Here is a 26393-nt window from a genome sequence, read left to right on the forward strand (position 1 = left end):
TTTCTGAAATGTACTATGTTTTTTTAAGTTTATGTTCTTACAAATGATTTGTTCATGGCACGTTTCACTTCATCAGAACCATCTGAATAGATCTGCTGAAACAATTTGTTTAAAGCTGCATCTCCCTCCAACTTCTCATTCTTTTCTTCTTCTTTGATCTCACCAACCAATTTATCCCAATTTCTTGTATAATGAGATGATGATGGATAAAGGTTCTTTACATCTATATAGTAAAAAGACAGAAGTGATTAAACAACATGTAAACTTTGTGACCATGGTGTATAGAGCACTTTAGCAAATAACAGGTGATTGAAGTTCACGTTTGAAATAAGTCTTTCTGATATATACGTGAATAATTAAATTTACATTTCTAAGAAGTGAAACAGTATAATGTAAAAGCTAGGAATTTCTTTTGAGCTTAATAATTCAATAAAGTGTAAACTTTTGGTACATTACACAATATTATATTAAAAACATTCTTCAGGTTAATAGGGGAAACTCAGTGAGAAATATATGGAATCTTTTATATTTACAGAAAAGTTGAAAAGATAGTACAAACAATTCTAAAAATAGTAGTTTAAAAAGATATTTCGTAAAGAAATTTCTTATAAACAAGATTTTAATAAATGTTAAAAATGTGGCTTTTTTCTAAGATATCTCTTTCAGACTAGAAATAAACTGAAAATTAAATAATTATCCACGCTATTTAACACTGAGTTAAGACTCCATCCTCTCCCCACATTGAAAGTACCAGATTACTTCAGTAGAAGAAATAAGGAATTTCTGAATGTTGAAAATACTACATGAGATGATCGACATCATGCATACAAAGCAAATAACAGTATTTGTAGGGCACACTGGGATAAATGGAGGCTGCTGGCAGCCAGAGAGGTACGCAAAATATTAAAAAGTAACCTACCTACCTACCTAGCAGCTATAAGGGCAGTTCTGTCTACTGTCCAATGGAAATATAATGCAAGCCACAAATGTGAGCCACATATGAAATTTGAAAATTTCTAGTAGTCACATTACTAAAAAGAATCAGGCGAAATGCACTTTAATTATATATTTTATTTAACCTAATATATCCAAAATAGTATTATTTCAACATGAAATCAATATAAACATATTAAGATATTTTATATTCTTTTTTTCCATATGAAGTCTTCAAACTCTGGTATGCATTTTATACTTAGAGCACCTCTCAGTCCATACTAGTCATATATTTCAAGTGTCAATAGGTATACGTGGTTAGCAGCTACTGTATTAGACAGTGTAGCTGCATTGCTTTAAAGAAAACCTGATTGTTTCCCTATCAGTATATCAGGACACATTAATGCTAATCTAAATATCTCTCTTCCATTACTGCCTCTTTATATCCCTTTCCTCAAAATAGTTAAGAAATTACTAATCATTTTTTTTGTCCATCCTTTTTTATTTCCTCTCTGCCCATCCTTGCCTTGAAACAAAACAAAATCATAACACACCACAAAGTTTTATTCAGGGCAAGCATACTATTTTCTAAATCCTACCTACCCTTCCTCAATCTCTGTACATTATCACTAGTAGCCAGAGAAAAACAAAAAATGCAAGCCATAAAAAGAGCCTAGGAAACGTGGATTTAATGAACCCTAATGCTGACTCCCCAGAAGGATGGGCACCCAGGTTCTCATCTCCACTGCCTGGACAGGTTAAGCAACGTGCCCTCATCTGCAGTCTGCAGTTTGCTGTGCACAGATCCCACGAGCATATCGATTCCTTACAAAAATTTAACAGGACAGGAAGAGAAGCATCTTGACTATGCAAATCACTGAGTTTAGAAAAAGGTTATAAAATCGTTTGTACGTTTGTAAAACCAAGAAATCTTTAATAGTTGATCACGGAAAAACTTTAATGCCTATAGATAGTAGATAAATTACTGAGAGATGAGTATCCTAACTTCCTTGCTATTTATTCACTACAACATGGAATAACTGCAAAGATACTCATGTCAGCAGAGACTTCTCATGGTTAGAAAATAGAGCACCAAGCAGTATCACACACGGGGTTAACAGAAGAACCAGACCCAAACTCTGAAGACCTGGGTTTAGTCCTAGACAATGAGAAGTGCTGGATGATCTTAAGCAAGTTGCTTAACCTTTCTGAGCCTGTAAAACAGGAGAAACAATACTGAGCTGCCTACTCTACAGGGCAGCCCAGTATTAGAATTAAATGAAATACTACATTTGAAGTGTTTCTTTTAAAAACTGCTTTGAGCTATATATAAAACTCAGCCCAAAAATCTCTAGGAGTCAGCCCCAAGAGAAGCACGTAACATCTTTACTACGTCTTTCAAATAAAGTGAGAAGCAGAACTTAGTTTAATCATCAACTTAAAATATTTCATTCTTAAAAATTATGTTTGTGTCAGTTTCCTGGTTTTGCTAATTATGCTATAGGTTAGTTATGACACTATACTATCATCCAGGGAAGCTGGGTAAGGGGTATATGGAAACTCTATTTCTGCAACTTCTATGAGAATCTAAAATTATTTCAATATAAAAATAATAAAAATAAACGATCTGTTGGTTAATCCAGTGTTCTCTAAAAGATGCCAAAAGGAAACATGTTTTCTGTTACGGAAAAAAGCAGTGAAAAATCTAAAGTAGCTGAAACACAATGTTATCTCATTCTGATCATCAAATCAAAGCATTAACGCTAATCAAAAAGAAATTTCTCTCCCTGCTGTAAAACATGGTCAGTTGGTCCTGCAGATTATTATTCCATTAGAAAAACATCTGCCTGCCTATTGTATATGCTTAGAATTGACCTCAACATTAAGCAGTCTGTCCCTTAAAGGACTGAACAATCGACCCTAGTTTTCCACTCTACTCTTAGTTTTCCTTAGGCCTTCATTACTTGTTTGCCTCCACCTCTAAGTTAGCAATATGGTGAAATGGGATAGATAGTTTACTCTGTGAAGCCCTGAAGTTCCAGGAAATTAGAGCTACAATATCAGCAGAACAGAAAGGAATAAATAAGAAAGGAGAGGGAAGAGAAGGAAATATACCAGTAAACTACTGACTTAAAAACCAAAAAGCAGCAACAGGAAAAATCCAACACATGAAAATAAACCACCTCCAACTGATATAAACTGACAAGGTAAACAAAATCCCAACTCTTTCTGGGCTGCTGCCACTCATTTAGACTCTTAGAGTTTAAGGTAGAGCCTTCATGAGAAAGGCTACTTCGTATTCATTACAGAGAAATGTTATTATATGCAATGTACCTTCCCTTGGGAACATAATGAAAGTAGAAAGAATGCTCATTACTACTTAATTTCAACTACATAATACAATTTAAATCTAAAGCTCATCAAGGCCAGAAAACAAACCTGCTACGAACTGTTTTGGCTTCGGCAGATCTCCTTGGCCCTCTAGCGTTTCCCATCTCACAGCCTCTGGCTTTTTCATTTTAATTTCAATCTGGAGGAAAGAGCAAATAAAATTCATTATTCGATGTAAAACAGACATAAAAAATGCAATTTTCTTAAGTTATCAAAGTTTTATAAGAATTAACAGTGTCCTTGAGATAGTTTTCTTAAATTACACAAGGTTAAATTTGAAGAATTCTGAAACACTTGTTTCTACTTAAAAGCCATCCTTTAAAAAACAACACACATTATAAACCACAAGAAGGGTCTTAAAATCCTTACGCTTTTTTCTTCTAAAGCAATGTTCTCAACCAAGAGTGACAGTGAACCCAGGACCTCTGGCAACATCTGGAGACACTGCAGGTCATTGTAACTGGTGAGGGGTAAGGGTGCAGCTGACATCTAGTGAGGACAGACTAGGCGGTGCTAAGATGCCTGGCTAGGACGAGTCCCCAAAACAAGCATCCAGCCCCAAATGGCAACAGTGCCCACCACTGCTCTAAAGGAATTACTAACTCTGCATGTACGTTAACCTGTTTTAGAGTGGAGAAAATTCATTCCATTGCATAAAAACAATACAACTAATGCCAAGATTTTCACAATCGTTCATTCGATAATTATTAAACACCCACTATAAGCAAGGTATATTCTTCGGGGATGTGGGAGATTTTTTAAAAACATTCAAGACATATCCTTGACAATTTGAAAGTACGTGAGACACTTGAAGAAAGGAACTCTAGAGGCAAATAAACGTTCTAAAGGCTCAGGAGAGCTCACATCCACATGTGATCAGGAAAGATTTCCGGGTGCCTTGAAGAGCTGGGAGGGGAAGGAGCATCTGCTATGATGGATGGGGTAGGTATCCAAAAGCAAAGGGAAGAACCTAAGACCAGAGCCCTGTGCAAGGGGACACAGTGCATCAGGGAGTGGAGAGGAGAGAAGACTAATTTGCCACAGGTTCAGGATTTATGTTAGAGCAGTAAAAAACACAGATGGAAGAAAAGGTGTTAAATCAGACTATGAACAGCTTCTGAACACTAAGCTAAGGTCACTTATTAAAAGGAAATGTTAGCAGCATCCTAAAAGCATCTTCTACTGGCTGGTCCCCAGGGTCTACCTCTAACCCTAATACGCAGCACTTACATCTATCTACCTTTTGTTTTCCTTAGTCAAATAATGTTCTCATCCCCATTTTTGGCCTAGCAAAAAATTAGCATTAATAGTGACAGTAAATAGCAATAATTCCTATGCAAACAGTTTTAAGAATCAAATGGTATTTTATATGTCAACATTTTTTTCCAAAGAATTATTACTTTTGTAAATAGAATAAAATCAAGACAGATTTAACAAAAAGAAAAGCCAGTTCACATCTTGATTCTTTGATTCCTTTAGATCTGATGAATCATTTAAATTAGCAATAACTAGTAATCTTTCTACCACCTGAATTTAGTGAGCAAATCCTTAAAATTTACATTTTAAACCACCTTAACAAATCACTGAGAAATCTGCCCCATATTTTAATCAGATTTAAGTGATGGTATGGAAGGGGTATGATCTTTGAGTAATCATTTTTTAGGAGCACAGAAAGGTTAACAAAAAATTGTTTCATAATGAGAAAAACATGAAACAAATGTCATTGGGAAAGGGGCAAAAAGCATAGTATTTTTAATGTAATGTACATGTTAAAATTCTACATAAATAAACACAAATATTTTATAAGGATAATACCTACAATTTCCTAAAATAAACTAAGATAATTTTTTGTAAAGCAAAATACCACTAATTTTTCTCATATACAGTACTGAGGGATTGCACTCTGGTTACTTTAAGTTGTCATTGCTGGGATATTTATCTAAAAGGGATAGAAATCTAAAAGCTGGCAATGACACAGCAGTAGTTACTGAAAAAGGCTATTAACATTCCCCTAAAATTGCATCTTGCACCTTTAATTTTCAACTCATCTGGAAATGAAGACCTGGCAAACAGTATGTGCATCAACACTATCTTTAACCAATCTCCAGCACAGGGTACCCCACATTCGCACCTCATGTTCCCACTACCATAAAAAGTTCCTTGTTTTACATGAAAGGCAGCACACACCAGCCCTCGCATCTCCTGAAAGCCACTATAACCTGAGTAACTGCAGTATGTACAAAGAGGCCTTTACTAAGCCAGAGTCAAAGCTCTTGGTAATGACCTGTTTCAACTGACACATGCTGACTTGAACTTGAAATTATATTTAATCCATTCATTAAAATAGCTGCACATAATAAACCATTTAAAGCAGCTTTTTTAAAAGGTAAAAGGGGGGGACTAATTTTCTGTGAATTCCTTTTTATACTCAGTCTCCCTGAGGCCAGACTGCACACCTAGCTTCTTTACTTTTACACTTAAATCATTTTATAATCATTTTTTTAAGTGTAAGAAATGGTAATGAATGAAGAACTGAAAAATCTTCTCCGAAGTTCTAATAGCTCAATTCAAATATTTACTGAGTGCCTTCTGAGCCAGGCACTGTGCTGGTACATAAGGTCACAGCCTCTACTCTTCTTGAAATCTATCAGAAGTGACATTTCCCATGAACAAAAAATTCCAGTGTATATCATCTGTAGTGACAGACCTAAGAATTGAGAAATATCTAGTTGTCTGGAAGGACGGATGTCAAAATTTCATCAGTAGTTAAGGCTGAGTGATTATTTTTTCAGCTCCTTTACGTTTTTCAGAATTTTCTGTTAAGTGTTTATTGCTTTTAAAACCTGAATAAAAATCTAAATAATTGGGATAAAACACTAATGGCAAAAGCATTTATTGAGCACGTATTATTTATTCCACGTATGAAGTGCTTCACGGATATCATCTCACTCAACAGAACCACCCTATAAAAGAATACAATTCAAATTTTCGAGATGAGAGAGCTAAGAAAGAATAACATGCTGGAAGCGTCTTTTACTGCTAGAAGTGTTACTTATTTCCTTATAAATAAGCAGAGGTTGAGAACAAGACAAAAAAACGGTTGTATATTTATAGAAAGAGTCGCAAGCGGTTGCACTACTTGTTGGATATATGACTCTAAGCAAATAACTAATCTCACTGAGCGCCAGCTTCTCCTGTAAAATGGAATAGGGCTTACGTCGCTTAGGGTTCTTATGAGGACTAAATGAGACCATGTATGAAAAGAATATAACACTGTACTTGGCAAATAACTAAATGCTATTTCAATTTCTTCATCATCATAATTAGCTAGAAATCTAGACAAATTATTTAACATCTCTGGGTTCAGTTTCCATACCTGTAAACAGATGATAAAAATATCTACACTATGTGATACTGGTGAAGATTACACAGAATAATACACAGCAGTCAAAAGTTACCCACTATGATTTTACATAGGTCAAACATATGGGACTAGCTAAATAAGCTACAGTAAATGCATATAATGAGATACTTTACTATAGACTATTTAAGGGCATGAAAAAAATATCCATAACGTACGGGTAAGTTTAAAAGCTAGTTACAGGTAGTATGTACAATAAAATCCTTTTCTTTAAAAAATGCATAAATATACATTAATAGAAAAGGTGGCAAGAATACGCTCCAAGGTCTATAATTTTTAAATATCAGCAAAAACTCAGTTATTTAAAAAAAGAAATCACTATTACCACCGCAGTATCAAAAAGACAATAAAACAACCCCAAATCCCCACATCTGTGTTTAAAAAAGGAGCATCCCCAGACATCCCAGCTCCATTTCATCATCATTGGGATTCTTCTGTGTATATTTAGAACAGGAATTCACTCTAAAACTTCTCACATTTTAGTGGGTTAAGAAGGAAAAAGGAGCTATTTGTCTCTAATTAAAGACACGCATTTTTATTTCCCATGGTTCTAGTTAAAAGCCTTCACAGTTTATATTGATATAATATAGAAAAATCACTGATTAAAACAGGAACATGAGAACATTTCCATAAGGACAAATTTACTCTGAAAGATTTTGAAAATTTGATTTTTTTTTTTTTACTTAGAGTGAATATTAATCTTTAAAATGAGTATTTTGCAGCATAGCATAGCTGTCACTGAAGTTATAATTCTATGACTGTGAGCAGAAAATACTGTTAGAAAATTAACAAAATGGAAAAAAAGAAACTACAGTTTCTTAATAAAGAAAATGGATTAATAGACAGATATGAAAGCTGATCTTCAATAAAAATGACTATCAAAGACATTGAAAATATGAATTCTGACTTGGAAAAACATGAGACATTACAATGTAAAGTATTTAGTTAAGAAATGCTATTTCATTAATTTAAGGGTCTTATCTCTTATTTTCATTGCAAATTATATTTCACTTGAGTATCACCAAACCAATGGTTATACATGAAAATGCAACATTCGTTCAACCTTGAAGGTGGAAAAGAAAAAAAATTTCTCAAAAACAAAAACAGAAACAAACCCATTTAAACCATAGATTTTATACAATTTGTCATTTTAAGCAAATTCTTCTGAGCAAAATGCATCCTTATCTCAATTCACATAAGGATTCAGGACATGTGAATATACAGGAAAAACAAATTACTTGGCTATTTCCCTCTCTTACAGTCATCATTAAATAACTCTCAGTAACCCAGAGAAAGAGTTTATTTTCAATATTTTAACAGTCTCCCTCTGCTGTATGAAAAAGGGTTCAGAATTTTCATTTCCCTTAAGATATAATTAAGCACAGCAGGCCTTTGAATAACATCATTTCATTCAACATCATTTTGCTGTAACGTTGATGCTTAACACATTTACACCAAGTAGCCTATGGTAAAACTGGTTTCATCGGATGTTGTTTTGCTTAAAGTTGCAGAACCTATCGATGATGTTAAGTGAGGGCTTACTGTACAATTCTTTCAGTTTGTTTCCCATAAAATACAGCTTAGAAGTTGGTAGTTTAACACAGTAATATTTATTACTTTAGATTAGAACAAGAAAAATGATCAGCCTTCAGAATACATCCTTAGAATCTTAATTCTTTAATCCCAAACTTAGAAAGACCTAAGCAAAGAAACACCACCTTTACAGAAGTAAAAGCATTCCCCCTCCCTGGGCCAGACTGAACAATTCAGTAACTGTGTAAACTTAGGGAAGCATTTAAAACCCATGAACCTCAGTTTTTCACCCATAAAACTGAAAATGAAAATACTCTGCCAACTTCATAAGGTTAACGTCAGAATCCAATTTAAATTCATTCACTGAACAATTATTGAGCGCCCACAACATACAATGCACAGGAAATTATTGAATGTCTGTAAACTGGGAATCCTGTACTCTATCTGGCAACCTACCTAAAACATACACAAAGACACAAGTATGACATGCTTCTCGTCCTCAAAACTTACTAAGTGCAAGGGAAACAAAATTATATATAAACAAATTAGTATCCAAGGAAGAAAAGTACTCATGTAGCATTTAAAGAAGGGAAAGGGCGAAAAAGGCAAGTTAGGAACACAGCAGGGAGAGTAGGGAATGCTTAGAATCAACAAGCACTCACAAGATTCAAAGGAATAAACCGTATGAAATGACAGTGCTCAGTTACATCCTGATTCTAGCCACACAGACTTGTGCATTTACCACACATACTATTTTCATTTTTCAATTTATTTTTCAATTGCAGCTGACATTCGGTATATTAGTTTCAGGTGTGCAACATAGTGATTAAACATTAATCTACCTCATGAAGAGATCGCCCCAAAAAGTCCAGTATCCATCTGAGACCATACATAGTTATTACAATATTGACCATGTTCCCTACACTGTACTTTACATCCCCGATTTTCGTAACTGGCAATTTGTATTTCTTAATCCCTTTTACTTTCCCCCCATCCTCCCACCACACTCCCACCTGGTGACCATCCTTTTGTTCTCTGTATCTACCACACATGATATTCTTCTCTAAGCATATGGTGTGGCTTGGCGACACAAATTTTTAAGTCATTTACCATTTTAAGTCATTTACCAGTAATTTAAATTTGTTGACATTTAAATTACTTCAAAAGGACATGCGTTAACCCCCTCTTAGAAATAAGCACAAAAATGCCGAACCTATAATTTTCTTACCCATCTCTCTCCCAAATCTATAGCTTTGTGCTTGATTTTTACCCAATATTCTTTTATTAAACAAATTCTACACCATGTGGATGGGGCCAGCGAGATAAAAATCTTGATAAGATTTTTGTCCCTTTTCCTCACTTTCCACCATCCAAGCAACTCAGTTTCCTCTCTCACCTAATTAAATATCTTTGTACTTCATACCCTTAAACAACTGGGCAGATCACTTTTAACTGGATACAAAAAACTGCTGCTTCTTTACTTTGCACTTCCTACTCCAGCCCTCTGCAGACGTCCTCTACTTTCTGCAGGCCCAGGTGCCCTTCTTCATGACACTGGCTGACCCTGACTCTGTCCTACGATAGGAAAATTCACATGTCGTAGGACTTAAACACAATAGTTAACAACATAATACATTGTAGGACATGTGTATAAAGGTGTAGTAATAGAAAAAGTCTATTTATATCATTCATTCTCATTAACTCATCATATACCTTCATATGATTTTACAGATAAACGGAATTCAGAGCTCATTTAGTCCATACCTCTCATTTTTAGAGATGAAAATTTACTCCTATAGCCGTTTTGTGACTAGTCTACATTTAAAGGTCAAAGAACCAGAGTCAGATTTTTTGATTTTCAGTTCGATTTTTCCTAATTATACTACTATCTACACGTTTTGATACTTAAAATATTCTCTGCATTTTAATTCTATTGAATATTTTACTTTTTAAAAATATAAAGAAATCTAAAAATTATACAAACTGCAATTTAAACTGTTAAATAATCTCTCGTAACAAATTTAGCTTAACTAAAAACAAAAGAGCAGATTTATCTTTATAGTAGTTTGTACTGTTAACGGCATAAGGTGAGAAAAGAGTTTGTATATCAAGAGGCCAGACAGACAAGTTCAAGAGAAGAGATATTGTCAGTATCAAATCTTAAAGAGAAGCTGATTATTACATCTTTTTTGAAAACCTCTTTATTGAGAAGTATTATACCTGTCTGAATAAGTATACAAACGCCACTGAGATAAAGCAGACTTTTTACACTCCACTGTTCTAGAATTTTGAGAGGGGAAAACTGTTACTCAAAAATTATCATCATTTACCTTTCTCTTTTTAAAGATATGTAGCTGAAAGGATCTACAAGCTTATAATCACACAGATTGACCAATGTTTCTATACTTTGAAAATATTCCTACTGAGAACCTTTTTTAATTGTCTTACCTTTGTTGAAAGTACTTTAAATGTGCTCTGTTCTGGTATTATAGGATGGAGAAGTCTCAGTTTCAAATTGTAATCCTCTCCAGAAGGAAGTTTCACCGAAGCAGACAACTAATAACACAAAATTAGCAAAAAATTTTCTACATTTATATAAAGAAGAGTAACATGCTTAATTTGAATATAATTACAGAACTTCAATATTGTTAGATTATTTTAAACACTTCATATGGGATATCAGATCTAAGAACCTCAAAATGATCCCTTTTTTCCCAGCTGGTATTCTTCACATGTAGTCTCATATACATAATTAAGTAAGAGAAAATGTTTCATAATACATATTTAACATTTAAATATCAAGGAACCCAATAAACGAGGGCAAAATGTAGTAATAAAAAGTATTCACATGCCAAACTTCTGGTTCTACCACTAACTCTTAAATGTCTATCAAAAAGTTTTTCCTAAATGCTAAGAAACCAAGACATGGAAAGTCATACTTAATACAGTTAGTAGATTCTAAAATGTATAAAGCACATAACTAAGTAGACCTTTCTTCATGAAGCATACCACACAAATGTGACCATATATCTTACTAACATCTTTCATATTTGCCAATCAAGTTCTGCTTTCTCTCCTAACAAATCTCATTCCAAGTCTAAAGAACGAAGAAATAATGCGCATCTAGCTATAATCTAGAGTATACATAAACTGTTGTCTCAAAAATTAAAATGATTCGAATTGAAGAGCAATGCTTCAGTTTTTCATCAGCATTTTCTACATCATCTCAGGAAGAAATGGTATATGACATACTATAGGTTACTCTGCGACATACTATATTTGTAAATAAAAGTATTTAATCTTAACATTAAAAAATGGTTCAAAGACTAATAACCTCTTTTTCTGAAAATTTCACATTTACATCATTCTTCTGAACGTTCTTGATCATAAGTGTAATGATTACTTGAGATTCTGTTTGATACCAGTCATACCTATTAAGAAAGAAAACAGAAACTTAGAACTTCTAGTTTTTTTAGAGTTGCTTCTTTGTGTTTTGTCAAGACAAAAACTATAATCGAATTAAACAACAAGAGCTCCACCTTGTGGAACAAAATAGCAAAGCAGCTGTTGATTTACAGAAATAATTTTATGTAACTAATTTCCTATGATCTCTACTAATGGGAGAGAATGGTGAAGTAGATGATGCCCCTAACCTTTCCATTAGATTTAAATACAAGATTTTCTGGGTTCTGATTTATATCTCTGACACTATTGTGCTTAAGCTAATGTTAAGTCGAAATTTATTCTAAACGGCTAACAGTTATTGGTGGTATCACCAACAGTTTTACACTCTCATTTCAACCTAATACTAAAAGAAGCACTTCTATTCCTATTTTACAGATGAAAAAATATGAGCTCAGAAGGGTGAAGTAATCAGCCAGTCAGCGGCAGGTGGTACACTGGAGGCAGGCCAGCTTGACTCCGCACTCCTATATCTCTAAACTGAAGCGGGGGTGCAAAATGCCCTGAGCACAGCAAGCGGAAGCAAACATGCTAATTAATATAAAATATCTTAAAGTTTAAATCATCCTGCCAGGCATAACATTAAATACAATATCTTCCTTCAATCTCAAGGTATGTGGGAAAACTAGAGTGCCTAGAAATTGTGCTTCTTTCCCACTGAAAGCTCTGAAACTCCCTAAAGACAGAACTATTTATCATGTCACTAATGCTCCGAACACCATAATTATCATCTGATGTTTGTGTCCTATCCCTGCTGCTGCTAGTCCAAGTTTCTTGTCTACTAGGTACTTGGAGAGTCATCCTGTATTTTTTTAGAAAAAACATTGAATAAATTAACATTTCCAAGCCATTTTAGGTAATTAAAATGCACCTTGATTAAAAAAATGAACTATTTTTTAAGTGTCTCACAATTTCCCTTTGAAATTCAGTGAGGATGCAAAGCTCCAAATCAATGCCTCCTGTTTCTGTTACAGTCCTAAGAATACAAGTTATATGTGTGGCTAATAAATAATTAATATTCAACTACCTGCTAGATGCTTATTCCTTATTGTAACTGCTGCCCTCAGCAAATCACTTTCAACTCATGCGGAATTATTCTATGAAAAATTTACTCTAAACATAAAAGGCAGGTTAAGTTATAATTCTATCAAACCTACTGCTAACTTTTTTACCTGTGTAAATAACTTACCTAGAAGAGGCTCTCCTTAATATATGGAAAGGTGACTAATATGAAACCAGATGAAGCAAGTTTAAAGTAGAAAAATAATTTGAATTTAACCTGAATATATACACTAATACTAATCAATAAACAGCCTTAGAATAAGTTTTTCCAGGCTATAACATGAAGAAACATTTAAAATCACAGGGTAAAGACTTGCTTACTACTAAATATCAGAGTTTTTTCCCTTTAGGCATATTTATCACGCACTGTTTTAAGAAAAATAAACACTTACTTGATTTTTGACTGATGAGTCCGCTGGGTTGCAGACTGATTTTGCCAAGTTGAAAGAGAAAGATTTTTTCAAGTTAATTTAGCAATTGTATATTAAAATGTATGTTTTATTAATTTACCCAGTGCTATAGTTACTTCAATAAGGAATAACTACATGAAGACTTCCTTCAAAGACAAAACAGGGTATCCATAATTGTTAAATAGGCTTCACAAAAATTTCAATATTCGGCATTTCATAATTTTATTAATTTCAAAAAAAGATTCTTCTTCTAAAATAAAAAAAATACATTAAAAAACCAAAAAACTTTCCAAAGGTATCGCTGAAAATGGTTACACATAAAATATCCAGTTCCAGATTCAGTAAGTCTCTAAACTGAAAATAGTAACATTTAAAAACCACTTTTCAGACTATTGTACAGCCTTCATGCTTAGCCATGCAACAAACTCTGTTCTGGAACATATGAAAGAACATTCCATGGTGCCTTCCTGGTAACATCTCACTTCATTTATGGCCTCTCTGCAACAAACACTGTGCAGAGGCTATCCAGAAACAAAGGGGCTCTTGACCAATCCACATTTCCTCATGTGCCAGTCAAGGCTATGTAAATCTAAAAGACTTGCCTTGGGTTGTGGCCTCTAAGTTGTAGCTAAATTAGAAGGGAAGAGATGGGGTTTGGAGGAAGAAAGTAAAACCACTCAAGAGATCAGAATCTAACTCAGATTTACTCTCCAGTGTTAGCTAGTTAGAAATAACAATCTAGATGACTTCGAGTGGAGATATTAACTACAACAGATTATTCCAGTTCATCTAGGTACCAAGATAAAAGAAGACTGAACTACAGCAGTGATGACAGGCGACGCAGCTAAAGAACCCTTTAGCAGCCCTAGACGGTCTTTGTTAACCAAATGACATTGTTTTGTTTTCAGGCCTAGTCCCAAACCCCAAGTATTTAAGACCTGGACAAAAATACCAGCAGGTGCAAGAAACCAACACCACCTACAGCCCATTCCCAACCCATCACCCTAGGAATACAGAGAAGCCCATAGATACAGGGATAGCTGGATGGGGCTCACTTCCATGATGCTTAAAACCCCAGTCATTACGCACACACAGAACTGGCCCAACGTTCACAACCTGCCTGAAGATTAGCTCTATCAGGCCCAGATTAGATATGAAGAAAGCTCAAAGGATAAATGACTTTCTCAGTGTCACAATGTAATTCTAGAAGACAGAGATGAAGAAACAGTCAAAAAGGTTAAATACTTGAGAGTCAGGAAAACACCACATCTGCTGACTCCTTGTCATTTTAATTCTTGATTAAATATGTAATGATCACTGCTAAAAAACCATTAGCCATAATTTAACTATGTGTTACATACAAACTAAGTTGGTTAAAACAAAAAATCAAACAATTTCCACCATAATTTTTAATAAACAAAAGACGTGAATCTTCATGTCCAAAATAACATAAAATTAGACAGAGATCAACATTTCCAAATCAGTTTAATCTTTGTGTCTTAACAGATGCCATAACAAGCCTTGCAAGTGCTTCTAAGACAGCAACTGTTTAATCTAAATGTGATGACTTTTCAGCAAAGAAACAATCATCCTGATTAAACTATAATACCAAATCAGCATGAATCACACATAAGCACTAAATGCATTAAAAGAGCCCAATCCTTTTTTATGACTATAAACTTCTATATTTATATCACCAAAAAATGTTATTATTTCAGTTACTAAAAGAACAAGTATCTAAATGGAATTGCTTAATATTTAAACTGAAAGATCGAAGTTCTGTCTCAAATATATATGCTAATTTTTTAATTAAATAAAAACATGAAGGATAAAAACTTGGGACTTACCACTGTGGATTGTGATCCTATTAAAAACATAAAAAGGAAACATTTTCAGATAACAGTGTATTTACAAGCAAAGTTGCATACATGATTTTTTATGGCACAAACATACTGATTAAGCAAATCAATTCTCCATACATTCTAAACAAAAAAAAAAGTGGTTTAATTTTGCATCCTGGAATCACTTTAGACTCGTTAGTAATTATTGACCAGTAATACCACTGCAAAACAAATTCACCCAAATCTCCCTTTCAACATAACAAACTAGGCAAAAATCAGAATACCTCTGGAAATCTCTAAGGGAATAATATGTACTACTTATAAAGTTAAAAACAAATTTGTTTAAATCAAAAAATGGCAAACATTTCCTTTTAAATTGAAAGATCATGGGAAATCTAAATACTTACCATTCTGAGCTTCCTGACACCTCTTAACCCAGACAACAAAATCAGCATCTGCACCTAGAAAGAATAAGCTGACTGTAAAATCTCATGTGCACAATCCAAATATTCATTCAAAAAATACTTACTGAATACCTAGCTACTATGTTCCATTATTACAGGCACTGAGGATTCAGCAATGAATTAAGATAAAAATACTTGTCCTAACAGAGCTTACGGCAACCCTAATATTATAGCTACAAATATAATATTAAGGTTAACATTTAGTTGTTCATCCTGAAAAACTTTAATTAAAAACAAATTAGTTTTAACCACAGTCAACTTTACTGGTTCCCAGATATAGATAACCTACAGTTCCCCTCACCCTTCTCTTCTTAAAAGGAGCTTTCTCTCACAAAACAAAATCCGACATTTAGCAGATTCCTAATATGCCATCAGCTAGGGTAGGGAGGAGGCCTGGTAATTGGCAGCTGGGTTGAGGTCCAGAAGCCTCTCCCAATCCCAGTTTGCTCTCCAATGCAGCTACCTACCTATTCTATCCACTATTCTCTCAGGGGCTCTACCTGTTCCTATGCCTTTCCTACCAACACCAAGGAGCATCTTTATACTTTGTGGAGTTTTGTCATATCTCCAAGTTCCATGGCAGCTAAGACTATAGATGGTAAACTATATATTTATAGACAGCAATATAAACATGTAGAGATACTATTCAATTCTGAAGACTCAGAATAATGACAATATATACAGTTACAGAATCTAATAAACTATAAGTGCTAAAAAAATTAGTAGAAGTACCCTAAATGAAAGTTTATTAATTCAAGCTAACCACAGGCAAGATGATTCTGAAAAATAAAAAGCAATAAGAAATTTCTTAAAATGAAATTTTCTAATTCAATAATTTAGAAATGAAATTCAACTGCACAGGCCTTCTCTCCCTCTCTCCCTCCCTCCTTCCCTCTCTCTCTCTCATTCTAGTGGGAAACAATTATAGTAAAATCCTAGATTTAACTAACCTATTATTCAAACTAATCAGTAAATAAGCCAAGCTTCCTACCATATAAAGGGAAAACAAGGTAATATTGTGAACTATAAACTTCTTACTCTGGCTGATAATAAAGGAAGCCTAACAGTTTAACATAAATTTTTTCTGGAATTAATTAAAAGACTAATTTGTTTTTAAATTATATATCCTCAAGTAATTTTAGCAAAGAGCAGACACCTTCTGAGGCCACCTCTGAAATAATCCTAGAAGTCAATGGCATGATAAGAAGATATTACTCAATGAAGAAATTGAGGCAGAGAACTTTGTTGCTCTAAAAAGACAAGGAATGAGGCTTAGAAATCTAGAAGATGGCATGACTCATGTCTGATTCCGAGTTTTCAAACATGTATTGAGAGACTAGATGACTTTTTAGACTTTGCTGAAGGTGCAGATACTCTGGCCTACTAACTGAATAGCCATATACTGCACTTGGGATAATCAAGTTTGAGAAAAACTACTGCTTAGATCTCTTTCCTAATTTGTAGGTTGCATTTGCAAAGTTGGGCCTAACATCCTTTCTCAAGTAGGATACAGCAGAAAAGCAAATATTCAAAGCAGTACACAGTAAATTTTTTAAAATATAACCACATCATACTTTAGAGCGAAGTTTCTCAAGTTCAGCACTACTGACATTCTGAAGGAGAAACTGCCCTGCTGTGGGGGCTCTCCTGGGCACTGCAGAGCACTTGGCGGAATCCCTGCTCTACACACTGCATGTCAGCAGTGCACCCCCATTCACCATCATGACAATCAAAAATCTCTTCAGACATAGCCAAATGGCCCCTCGGGAGCAAAATCAAAATCAGAGAGTTAGGAACCACTGCTTTAGAGGGCTGTGGTAACACTCTACCATAAGATGAAGATAAAACTACAATACACAATCAGGATTATGTCGTCTACAATTATCTAGATTACTTACCACCTGTTAGTATTTCGCAGATATTTTGATTTTTGGCTCTTACAATTCTAGATATGTGCACAGATATCTATAATGCTGTCATAATTTTCATATATAGGTATCCCCCGCTCTTTGAAAATTGGCAGTATGCCATTTTGTTTTTATCAAAGACCTACCTATATTAGTACTGTTTTCGCCAACCAAATGAAATCCAAAAAAGAATTTTGCTTCAGTGTTTGATTGGCAGGAGGCTTTATAGAGGCAGAGCACAGCCAGTGAGAGTGGCCCAGCCAAGCTCCTCGCCCAGGACTGCTGCTTGCACACTCAGCATCTCAGTATTACCTGCCACAGTTTTGAACCATGTCTGTGAGCATCTGTGCTTTATCTTGTCCTAAGGTATCATAAAACCCTAACAGAGGGCTGACAGTAAAACTGGATGTAATTAAGCATTTCACTCATGATGTATGAAACATTCTGTATGTATAGAACTTGCTTGCATGCACCATGCATACTATTTACAGGTAGCGAGAAAGAAACTTGAAAGCTGCTGAAGTAACTATTGGTTCTGCTAGTAACAAAGTGGTCTCTTTTAGCTAGCATCTAGTAATGGTTAAAACAAAGTCTATCGCTTGAATGAACTGATGGGTGTACAAAGTGTGGTGAACAAACATTATTTCTATTTTATACAGGCTGTATATTTATCATATAATCCTGCTTTCACTACATATTAGCGTTATTTTAGGTTTTATGTGTTATTTGGTATGATTTGGTAGGTTATTTTTTGAGTCTGGGAATGCTAAACATTTTTTGCATATAAATTAATGGTAATTACTTCTTTGCTTTACACCATTTTGGCTTATGGAAGGAGTCACAGGAACACTCTCAGATGACAGGGGAAACCTGTATTTCTCTCAAGAAGATGACATTAAAAACTCACAATACTCTCAAAGTTTCATGTTTCTTCTGTACCTTAGTCACAATTTACCTAAATTTACAGTTCACTTCTCAATAAAAATATTCGTTGTAAGATTTCCTATTTCAGTAATTTGAATAAAACTTAAAATGAATAAACTTCTGAACAAGAGAGCAAATTAAACTTTCACTTCTCTATTAGAAAAAGTAAAATACCAGACTAAGCAGAGGGAGCACACTAAGTGTTTACATGTAGTTTTTAGCTTCTAACGGTAAAGTTTACCTGTGATTTGAATGCTAAAAGGCCAATTTAATCAATATTCAAGCACTCAAATTCTGCAATCAACACAAAATATCATTAAAAAGAAGAAAAAGGTGTTAGGTTTCTATAATTAACTTGAGATTATACTAACAAAATTCAGCTATATATTTAAGACACAGAAAAATGGATGAGTTTATTACCACATAATTCCAATACTTACTATCTAATTTCTGTCCTTCTGTAAAAGTTTCTAGAGCAGCAGCATAGTTTTTTTCATGGTATTCACAGATCCTGCAGGAGTATATTTAAAACAAATACCATGCGCACATGAGATCATGAAAAACAGCCTTCTTTCTAATTAAAATATCCTAGTGTTCTCTATTCTCAAGAATTTAAGTATATATTAATAAGCCAAGATTTTCAAAATGCTCTATGCAATACCTAGTATAATTCCCATTAATATCCAATTTTGGAACTCATTTCAGATAGAATTTCTTGATTTTAATTGTATACATTTGCTTATTTCAAAATACAGTTAAAATAAGGAAATAAAGAAATTTCTTAAAGAATAAAGTCACACCTATCGACAGAAACAAAGCTGGGTATCAAGTACACAGGTATACAGTTTTCACATCATTGTCCAGCTTGGTTGAGAAACATATTCTCTAGTCAGTTAAAGACAGTAAATTCCAAATGATGAACAAAAAGGGATTTGAAATCCATCAGCTTCATCTGTATCTTGCAGTTACTTCAATCATCACTATTTTAAAACATACTAACTATACATCTCCTATCACATACTGCAGTTAATACAATAACAGAAGTATAAATTTATCTAAAATTGAATCCTATGTGAGCTATAAAACATATAAATACAGAACTTACTATTTATATAAAACAACCATTAATTCATTCAACAAACTAAACACCTATCTGCCCTCCAGACCCAGCCAGAGTAGTTACTGCATACCCTTTTCTCAGCACAGCAGTGGGATTATTTGGATTAAGTTCAAGAGATTTCTTTGCATCAGCAACAGCCTCTGTATGAAAAAATAGGTTTTTTAGTAATTTATGGATTCTAACGAATATTACACATAAAATTTGAATCAGTCCTAGGGTTTTAAGTTGGTGAAATGGACAAGTGGTTTTAAATTAGAAAAAGTTAATCCAAAATACTCAATAAATATTACCCTCATACCTTCCTATTAGTCTAATATTTAACTTTCTTTTTAAAGTTCTTTAGTCAATGAATAAAGCTGTCACAAAGTTCACCTAATTTTCTCATTACCATTTGTGCAATTTGATTCAAAGTATTTAATTTTTCCTTACCCAGATTTTCTATCCAGAATTAGTTACAAAATAAAGAAATGTATTTTTTATTTAAAAATGCAACGAGAGCATTTTACTTAAATACTCTGTAAAAGAGTGAATATGCTATTCTGTTAGCATATCTAATAACCGCAAATGAAATCTGTCTAAATTCTCCACCCACTGAAGAACAGACACCCATAAAACTTAAATGGGCTTTGCTCGACATAATGTATCATTTTTCAGCTACTTCTCTTTGTATGAAAGACCAATTTAAAAATCCTCGAAGATGATCTCTATTTTATTTGATTCATTGTATCCTGGTTAAATTTATAACTAACTCATAAAGAAACAATATACTTCATAAGAAAAGTTACCACAGTAATTCCCAAGAAGGATGTGACAATAAGCTCTTTGACAATAACACTGTGCATCATCTGGTTTCTGTTCCAAAGCCTTAGTCAGCTCCTACAAACACAAACATATGGAGTGTAAGTATATTTTTTAAGAACTAAATTATAATTAAAACATAACTTTTAATCAAATAAGTATTGTCATAAACTATTTGGAGGAAAGATAACAGGGAAAGAAGCTTGGAGCTTTTCTTTGCAAGATGATCGATCTCTCTCCATCTCCTCCCCTCTCCCCCCCAAAAACCCACGATCTAATCTAGTATCTATGTAAAGCACTTAACAGCTCCTGGCCTATAGTAGGAACTCAATAAATGGTAATTATTATCACCTCATTTATTCTGAAGAGTTTAGTTGATATACAATGACCATCACAGATTTTCTCCTTCTAATTTGGAGAAGATTCAAAGATCATGCAGAATTTGAGATGCCTAGAAAATGTGAAGCTGTCCAATAAAAAAAAACTGGAAGTTAAATCTAGAGTTTAAGAAGGTTAAAACAGAATCAATAAATACACAATCAAGCTTACCTGCCCCTCTCCTATCCTCTGTCAATGGCAGACAACCCAAAGGAAGCCCAGGTACAGTATCCCATAGATAGCTACTATCAGTTGATCAAACAGTTAACATCAGGTTAACATTTTTGCCACCTGGGGCATTCATGGGGCATTCACAGCTTATACAGATAGATGGAACAATAATGATACAAGAAAAAGCACAATTAGTCAGACCAAGGACAACTGCAGGCAAATAGGGACAATTTGATTCTCTACCTACTGCCCACACACTCTAGGGATTTGGAACTCTCTTAACGGGTAAAATTATTTCAATAGCCACACATTGACTATGCTTTAACCTAATAGTGTGAGTCTCACAGAGCAATATATACTTGGTAATCATATACCTAAAATCCAATATACCTAAAATCCAAACCACTTTTTACCATCTCCACCCTATGGCCCTGGTACAAATGGTAATGAAAGTCAGATCTTTTTACTATGTCTATGCTTAAACTCTCCAGCATCTCTCCAGCTGACTCACAGCAAAAGCCCAAGACCTTCTAATAACCTGTAAGCAATGCATATAATAAAACTCTTCTTGATATGACCCTCTGCTATCTCTCTGATCTCATCTCTTCCTATTCTTCACCTTGTCCTCCCTTCTAGCCACAATGGCCTCCTTGATCTTCTTCAAACACCAGCAGGACTCTGCACCTGCGGCTCCCTCTCACTAGAATCGCCTTCCCCCAGCTGTGCAGATTCATTCTCTTACTACTCGGTGACAAGGTTGTGCCAAAGACAAGATTCAAATCCAGGTCTGTCTGACTCCAAGTCAGATTTTAACCACTAAACAGCATGCCTCTTGGAAATGTTTCTTTACTCCAAGTTTTTTTCACACACCAGCTGACATTTATATTAATATGCTTTCCAATACTTTAAAATTCTTAAGTTAAATAATACCATCTTGCACTAATCTTTCAATTTTAAAAACAGGTGACAGTTTATCTATCTACTCAAATATTATCTTCAAAATAAATTTCTAGCCTTTCCGCAGCAAGAAAACAGATATACCATGGGTCAAAAAAGCTGTTAAAGATTATATTAATATCTGGGTCATCAATTTTAAACACATATTATGTAACAAACAAAGGCAAGACACCGGAGGTGCACAGAAAAATAAGATTCCTTTTCTTAAGGAGTCAGGTAAAAATTTCTGAATTTCAACATCCAACTTGCAAAAGATCTTTAAAAATACAAACCAACTGTTGGTTAAGAAGGACAAGTTATGGTGACTCAGTTAAATAAACTAAACAACTGACTAATTAGGCTGTTACTAAAAAGTTACAAAAAACCACCTAGCACAAACTGAATGTTATGATACACAAATGAATAAAGCACAATAATCAGTTTACTTTGAATAAGCAATATATATAATAAAACCCAAAAAAGTGAAGATAAAATAATGAGTTGTGCTTACATCTGACCAGTGGCATGTTGTCAGAGTTCTACTGTTTCTGTGACAACAGTTGCCAGCTGCCAGAAGACAAAGAGACTGAAAGTGAGGGATCTCAAAAGGCCAACACTTCAGTGCCAACATCTGAATCATAGTGGCGAAAGGCTACTTAACACAGACCAATTTGAGACGTATCGTAAACATGTCCAAACATATACTTACATAAAAAATTACATTATATTAACTCAATTTATAGTTTTCAAAAATAAAGCTGGTGAGCTGTAAAGTGTAATTATGCTGAAATTATTACTAAAATAATGGTGAAGAAAGTACCCTAATAACCCAGAATAGGAAGGAAAAACTCCTTTTTAAGGCATTAAAATTGTTTCAGACTTGGATCTTAGAAAATGAATTTCCAAATCTTTAAAGTTTTAAGCTCTTTTAAAATGCTACTCAAGGTAACTGGTTAAGGTTAAAAGCAAAAGCAGACTGCCCACACTGAAGGCCTTTACCTCTGGGTTATCTCAACTTGATTTCATTTTTCGTTTTCTTCCAGCCACAGCTAATCCCCAATCATGGATGATAAACAGTACCAACCCTTCTCCTTTCCTAAACTACCTAACACTGCTAGAGAAAAACCATATAACTATGCACGAGTGGTACCAATGTCCATTTATGCTAACCAGCTGTGTTCTCAACAATCTGTAGTCAGCTACTAAACCTTGAATTACATTTCCAATCCCACCCCCAGCTCCAGAGAATGACCCTAATGCACTGAGCCCAGAGACAATCACTTCTAAACTGTATAACCTTGACCAAGTAAATCCCTTTAGCCTCAACTTTATTGTTAGAAAATGCAAATAACCCATCTCAGTTTGTTGGAAGAATTATAGTAAGAGTTGTTTAACACATGTGAGTGCCTACCACATCCCAGGCACCACACTAAGAACACAGTGGTAAACAAGATACACAAAATGCTTGCTCTCTTGATGCTTACATTAGGGCCCAAATTAAATGTGAACAGAGAAAACAGCTTCTCAGTGAAGGCGACATTTCTGCTGAAATCTAAAACGATGAGCATCTCCAAGCAAAACACAGGGTTTAAGTGGAGAGAGTACATTTTAGGCAAAAGGAACTGCACGCCCAAAGACCATCCAACAGGACTGCGCATGACATATTCAAGTGACAGAGAGCCAGTGTGGCTGGAACCCAGAAAGGAAAGAAACTGCAAGATGCCTACCTCAGGGGTCTCGCCGTGTACCTTACATTACCTATCTTCACAACAACCCTTTCAGATAAGTCCTGTTTTGCCCCATGTTAAAGATGGGAATTATGATCCAGCGTGATAATAGGAACTTTCCTGAGGTTACAGTTATCAGGAAACCAGGATTTGGACAAGCAGTCTGATTCCATGCCCACTGTTAGGATAAACTGTGCTGTATTTGCACAGTGGAATACTACACAGCGATGGAAAACTGCCACTCCATTCTACAACGTGAATGTATGTCGCATGGTTAAAGCAAGACAGAGTGCCTACACTCAACTGAGTACCTAGTCTATGATTCTATGTGAAGGACAAAAACAAGAACGAACTAACTGATGGTGATGGAGATCAGAGTAATGGTTGCCTGTCAGGAAAAGGGAACTACTGGCTGGGAAGTAGCATGAAGGACCCTTGAGGACGCAAGTGTTCTGTATCTCAATCTGGGTGAAAAATACATACGGAAAACTGCAACATATTAGTTGCGGACTTCAGATTTGTTATTTACATATATCATACTTCAACAAAAAAATTAAAAAGTAAAATGAGTGGGATGGAAAGTGACATCGCTCTCCTTTAAAAGCATCTTACGTACCAACTGTATTTCCAAAGGAGGGACAGGTCTGAGGATCAAAACCAATGTAAATTCAGAAAATGGCTATCTAGCTGACCTAAAGAACTGCGGAGAAAAATTCTCAGTGCCTCTTGTAACATCATTCTAATACTGATCCCAGAAGCCTCACTAGGAAACATTATAGTACAACTATGATCAACCACTTCATTTGAAGGCCTTCATATCCAGGTCCAAAAAAACATACTCTGACCTAAGAGGCACTTGAGGGACATAGCCCAAGGCTTCCTCCCCACCTCATCTCATACCCCTTTTTCATTCCACTCTAGTCAAACGGCGTTGTACAGGCCAGCTTCATCCCTACCTCAGGATCTCAGCACTGGCTCCTCTCCCTGCCTGGAACGCTCTTTCCCCAGAGCTTCCCAGCTCATTCCCTCAGGTCTCTGCTCAAATGTCACCTCCTCAGAGAGACACGACTACCATGTGGCAAATTATTGCTGAAAGTCATAGGTAGAAAAAAGATTCTCTTGCCTCAGATTGCTAAACTTAGGCATGTTAGATTATAATAGCACAGGGTTTGGTTTCTTTTCCTCGTGCTTCAAAGCAAGAAACCCCTGGCTAAATTTTGTAGCCCCCTGTATCATGTATCGTTGGCTTAGACTCTATTACTTTCTATTATTATTTAACTCTTGACTTTTTACTTTCTTTTATAGCTTTATAGTCTTTCCCTTGATACAAAGTCAGCTAAATATATGACTTTAATCAAGAGCAATCGGTGCCTTGCACACAGTAACTCCAAAAACTAGTTTTGATTAATAAGTGAATAATGGACGGTAGCAGGCCAAATGATAATTTGCAGGGACACAGGGGCAAACGGTCTTACCCCGGTAGTCCGAGTCCACACACTTAGCACATCGCCTAAGACATTAAAAATGGCAAAGATGACTGTCGAACGACAAACCGAAATAAACTAATATCGTCAAGCCCAGATTTCACTTTTTCTTCTAGTCGCGTCATTTAAAAGAAAAATCTTTCCAGGCCGACTATGCATGTCAACCACATTAGAAGACGAGGTTTTTCTAAGGAGCTGCGAGAATGCAGAAACGGTCTCGGAGTGGGAGGGGGCGAGAACAGAGGTTCGGGGTAACCGGGCTACTTTGTAGCAGAGAAAGAAGGGGCGGAGGCTGTCAACACCAGGGCTGAGGCACCGCAGAAGCGGCCAGGCCCGGCCCGGCCCGGCCCGGTCCGGGAAGGCGAGCGCTGAGAAGAGACGGAGTCGGCCGCGGCCCCCGCGAAGCGTCCGGGAGGCCGGGACGGGTTCGCTCACCTCTAACGCCGCCTGGGGGTCCTCGTCGATGAGAGCGTCTGAGAAGCTCCGGAAAAACCTGCCAGGAAAACCACGACTTCAGCGAGGCTCGCTAACCAAGCAAAGGGAGGGAGGGGGGTAACAGTAAACAGCAGGGAAGGGAGAGCGCGCACCTCTGGGCCGTTGCAGGTCCCGCTGCAGCCGCCGCCATCCCTAACAGTCACTGCTACTGCTACTGCTGCTACTGCCGCTGCTGCTACCGACGCTGCCGCCACCGCCACTCCCGAGGTTACCCGCTCCGCCGCCGCCCAGGGGGAAACTTCTGGAGCGACACCAACCGAGCTTCCGTCCTAAGTAGCCAACGAGCAGCCGCGCAGCGGGCGGCGGGCGAGGGGAGGCGAGAGGCGGGCGCGGGGCCGGCTGGGACTGTGGCGGACCGCGGTTCCCGGCCGACCCCGCCCCCCGCTGCCATGGCGACGGGGGCCTCGCGTCCGGCCCTCTTCCGCCACGCGCCCGCCGTCGGACGCCGCCTTCGGGGGTAGTGGCTTCCAAGAGCTTTTGGAACGGACTGTCGGCCCTCGGGAACGTGTGGCGTTTGGGGGCGTTTGTCTGTTCATCACACGAGCCACACAGCGCTCCGCTTTCACAGTTCACCGCCCTCCTCGTGGTTACCGGAGGCAGCCCAGCCTTCCGTGCCCTGTGACGTCATGCGCCGCTACGCGTCCTTTTCCGGGAGAAAGTTCCCGAATGGCGCGTCGCTTCCCGGGACCTTTGCGCCGGGAACACTGATGGAGTCGGAGTCGCAGGAAGTAGTTCTGCCCTTGCGGAAGCTAGATGGGAGGAAGCCTTTTGGTTCCGGTGCGGTGTTCAAACCCCCAGGACGCCACCGGCCCAGGCTTTCTTCCCACTTGGCTTTCCCTACTGAGAAGAAAAAGCTGTACCATCCGAAGGGAGGAAGGTGGCCCGAATTTGTCTCCGTGCTGCTTTACTTTCCAACCAACCTAGTCGGTCAGGCTC

General features: G+C 36.3%; 1 protein-coding gene across 4 annotated transcripts; it reads right to left on the reverse strand.

The window, feature by feature from the left end:
* SUGT1 (SGT1 assembly cochaperone of MIS12 kinetochore complex) lies at positions 1-25780 on the reverse strand. 4 transcript variants are annotated; one of them, XM_039877177.1, is made up of 12 exons: positions 25550-25780; positions 25398-25473; positions 20254-20344; positions 19539-19608; positions 18789-18859; positions 15461-15514; positions 15060-15076; positions 13195-13229; positions 11613-11709; positions 10727-10834; positions 3373-3463; positions 1-223 (listed from the first exon to the last, which is right to left on the reverse strand). In XM_039877177.1, the coding sequence occupies exons 1-12, from the start codon at positions 25585-25587 to the stop codon at positions 30-32; spliced, it is 942 nt and encodes a 313-aa protein (XP_039733111.1). In that variant the 5' UTR covers positions 25588-25780; the 3' UTR covers positions 1-29. The 4 variants fall into 4 exon arrangements, with proteins under 4 accessions (XP_039733111.1, XP_039733110.1, XP_039733113.1 ...); XM_039877176.1 differs by having other exon boundaries at positions 13195-13235; positions 25550-25778; XM_039877179.1 differs by having other exon boundaries at positions 25398-25455; positions 25550-25777.
* Positions 25781-26393: the final 613 nt, after the last annotated feature.

The sequence above is a fragment of the Pteropus medius genome, unplaced genomic scaffold, assembly GCF_902729225.1.
Source record: "Pteropus medius unplaced genomic scaffold, Ma_sr-lr_union100, whole genome shotgun sequence".
Taxonomy (NCBI): domain Eukaryota; kingdom Metazoa; phylum Chordata; class Mammalia; order Chiroptera; family Pteropodidae; genus Pteropus; species Pteropus medius.

What these genes read in the sequence shown, in the direction of transcription:
- SUGT1 (XM_039877176.1), bottom strand. Translation starts at nt 25,587, where the DNA reads ATGGCGGCGGCTGCAGCGGGACCTGCAACGGCCCAGAG. An exon ending in AGAAGGACAGAAATTAGATA is followed by an intron (nt 15,515 to 18,788) that starts GTAAGTATTGGA and finishes TATTCTTTCTAG; the next exon opens with GTGCAGATGCTGATTTTGTT. An exon ending in ACTCATCAGTCAAAAATCAA is followed by an intron (nt 11,710 to 13,194) that starts GTAAGTGTTTAT and finishes CTTTCTTAATAG; the next exon opens with GTATGACTGGTATCAAACAG.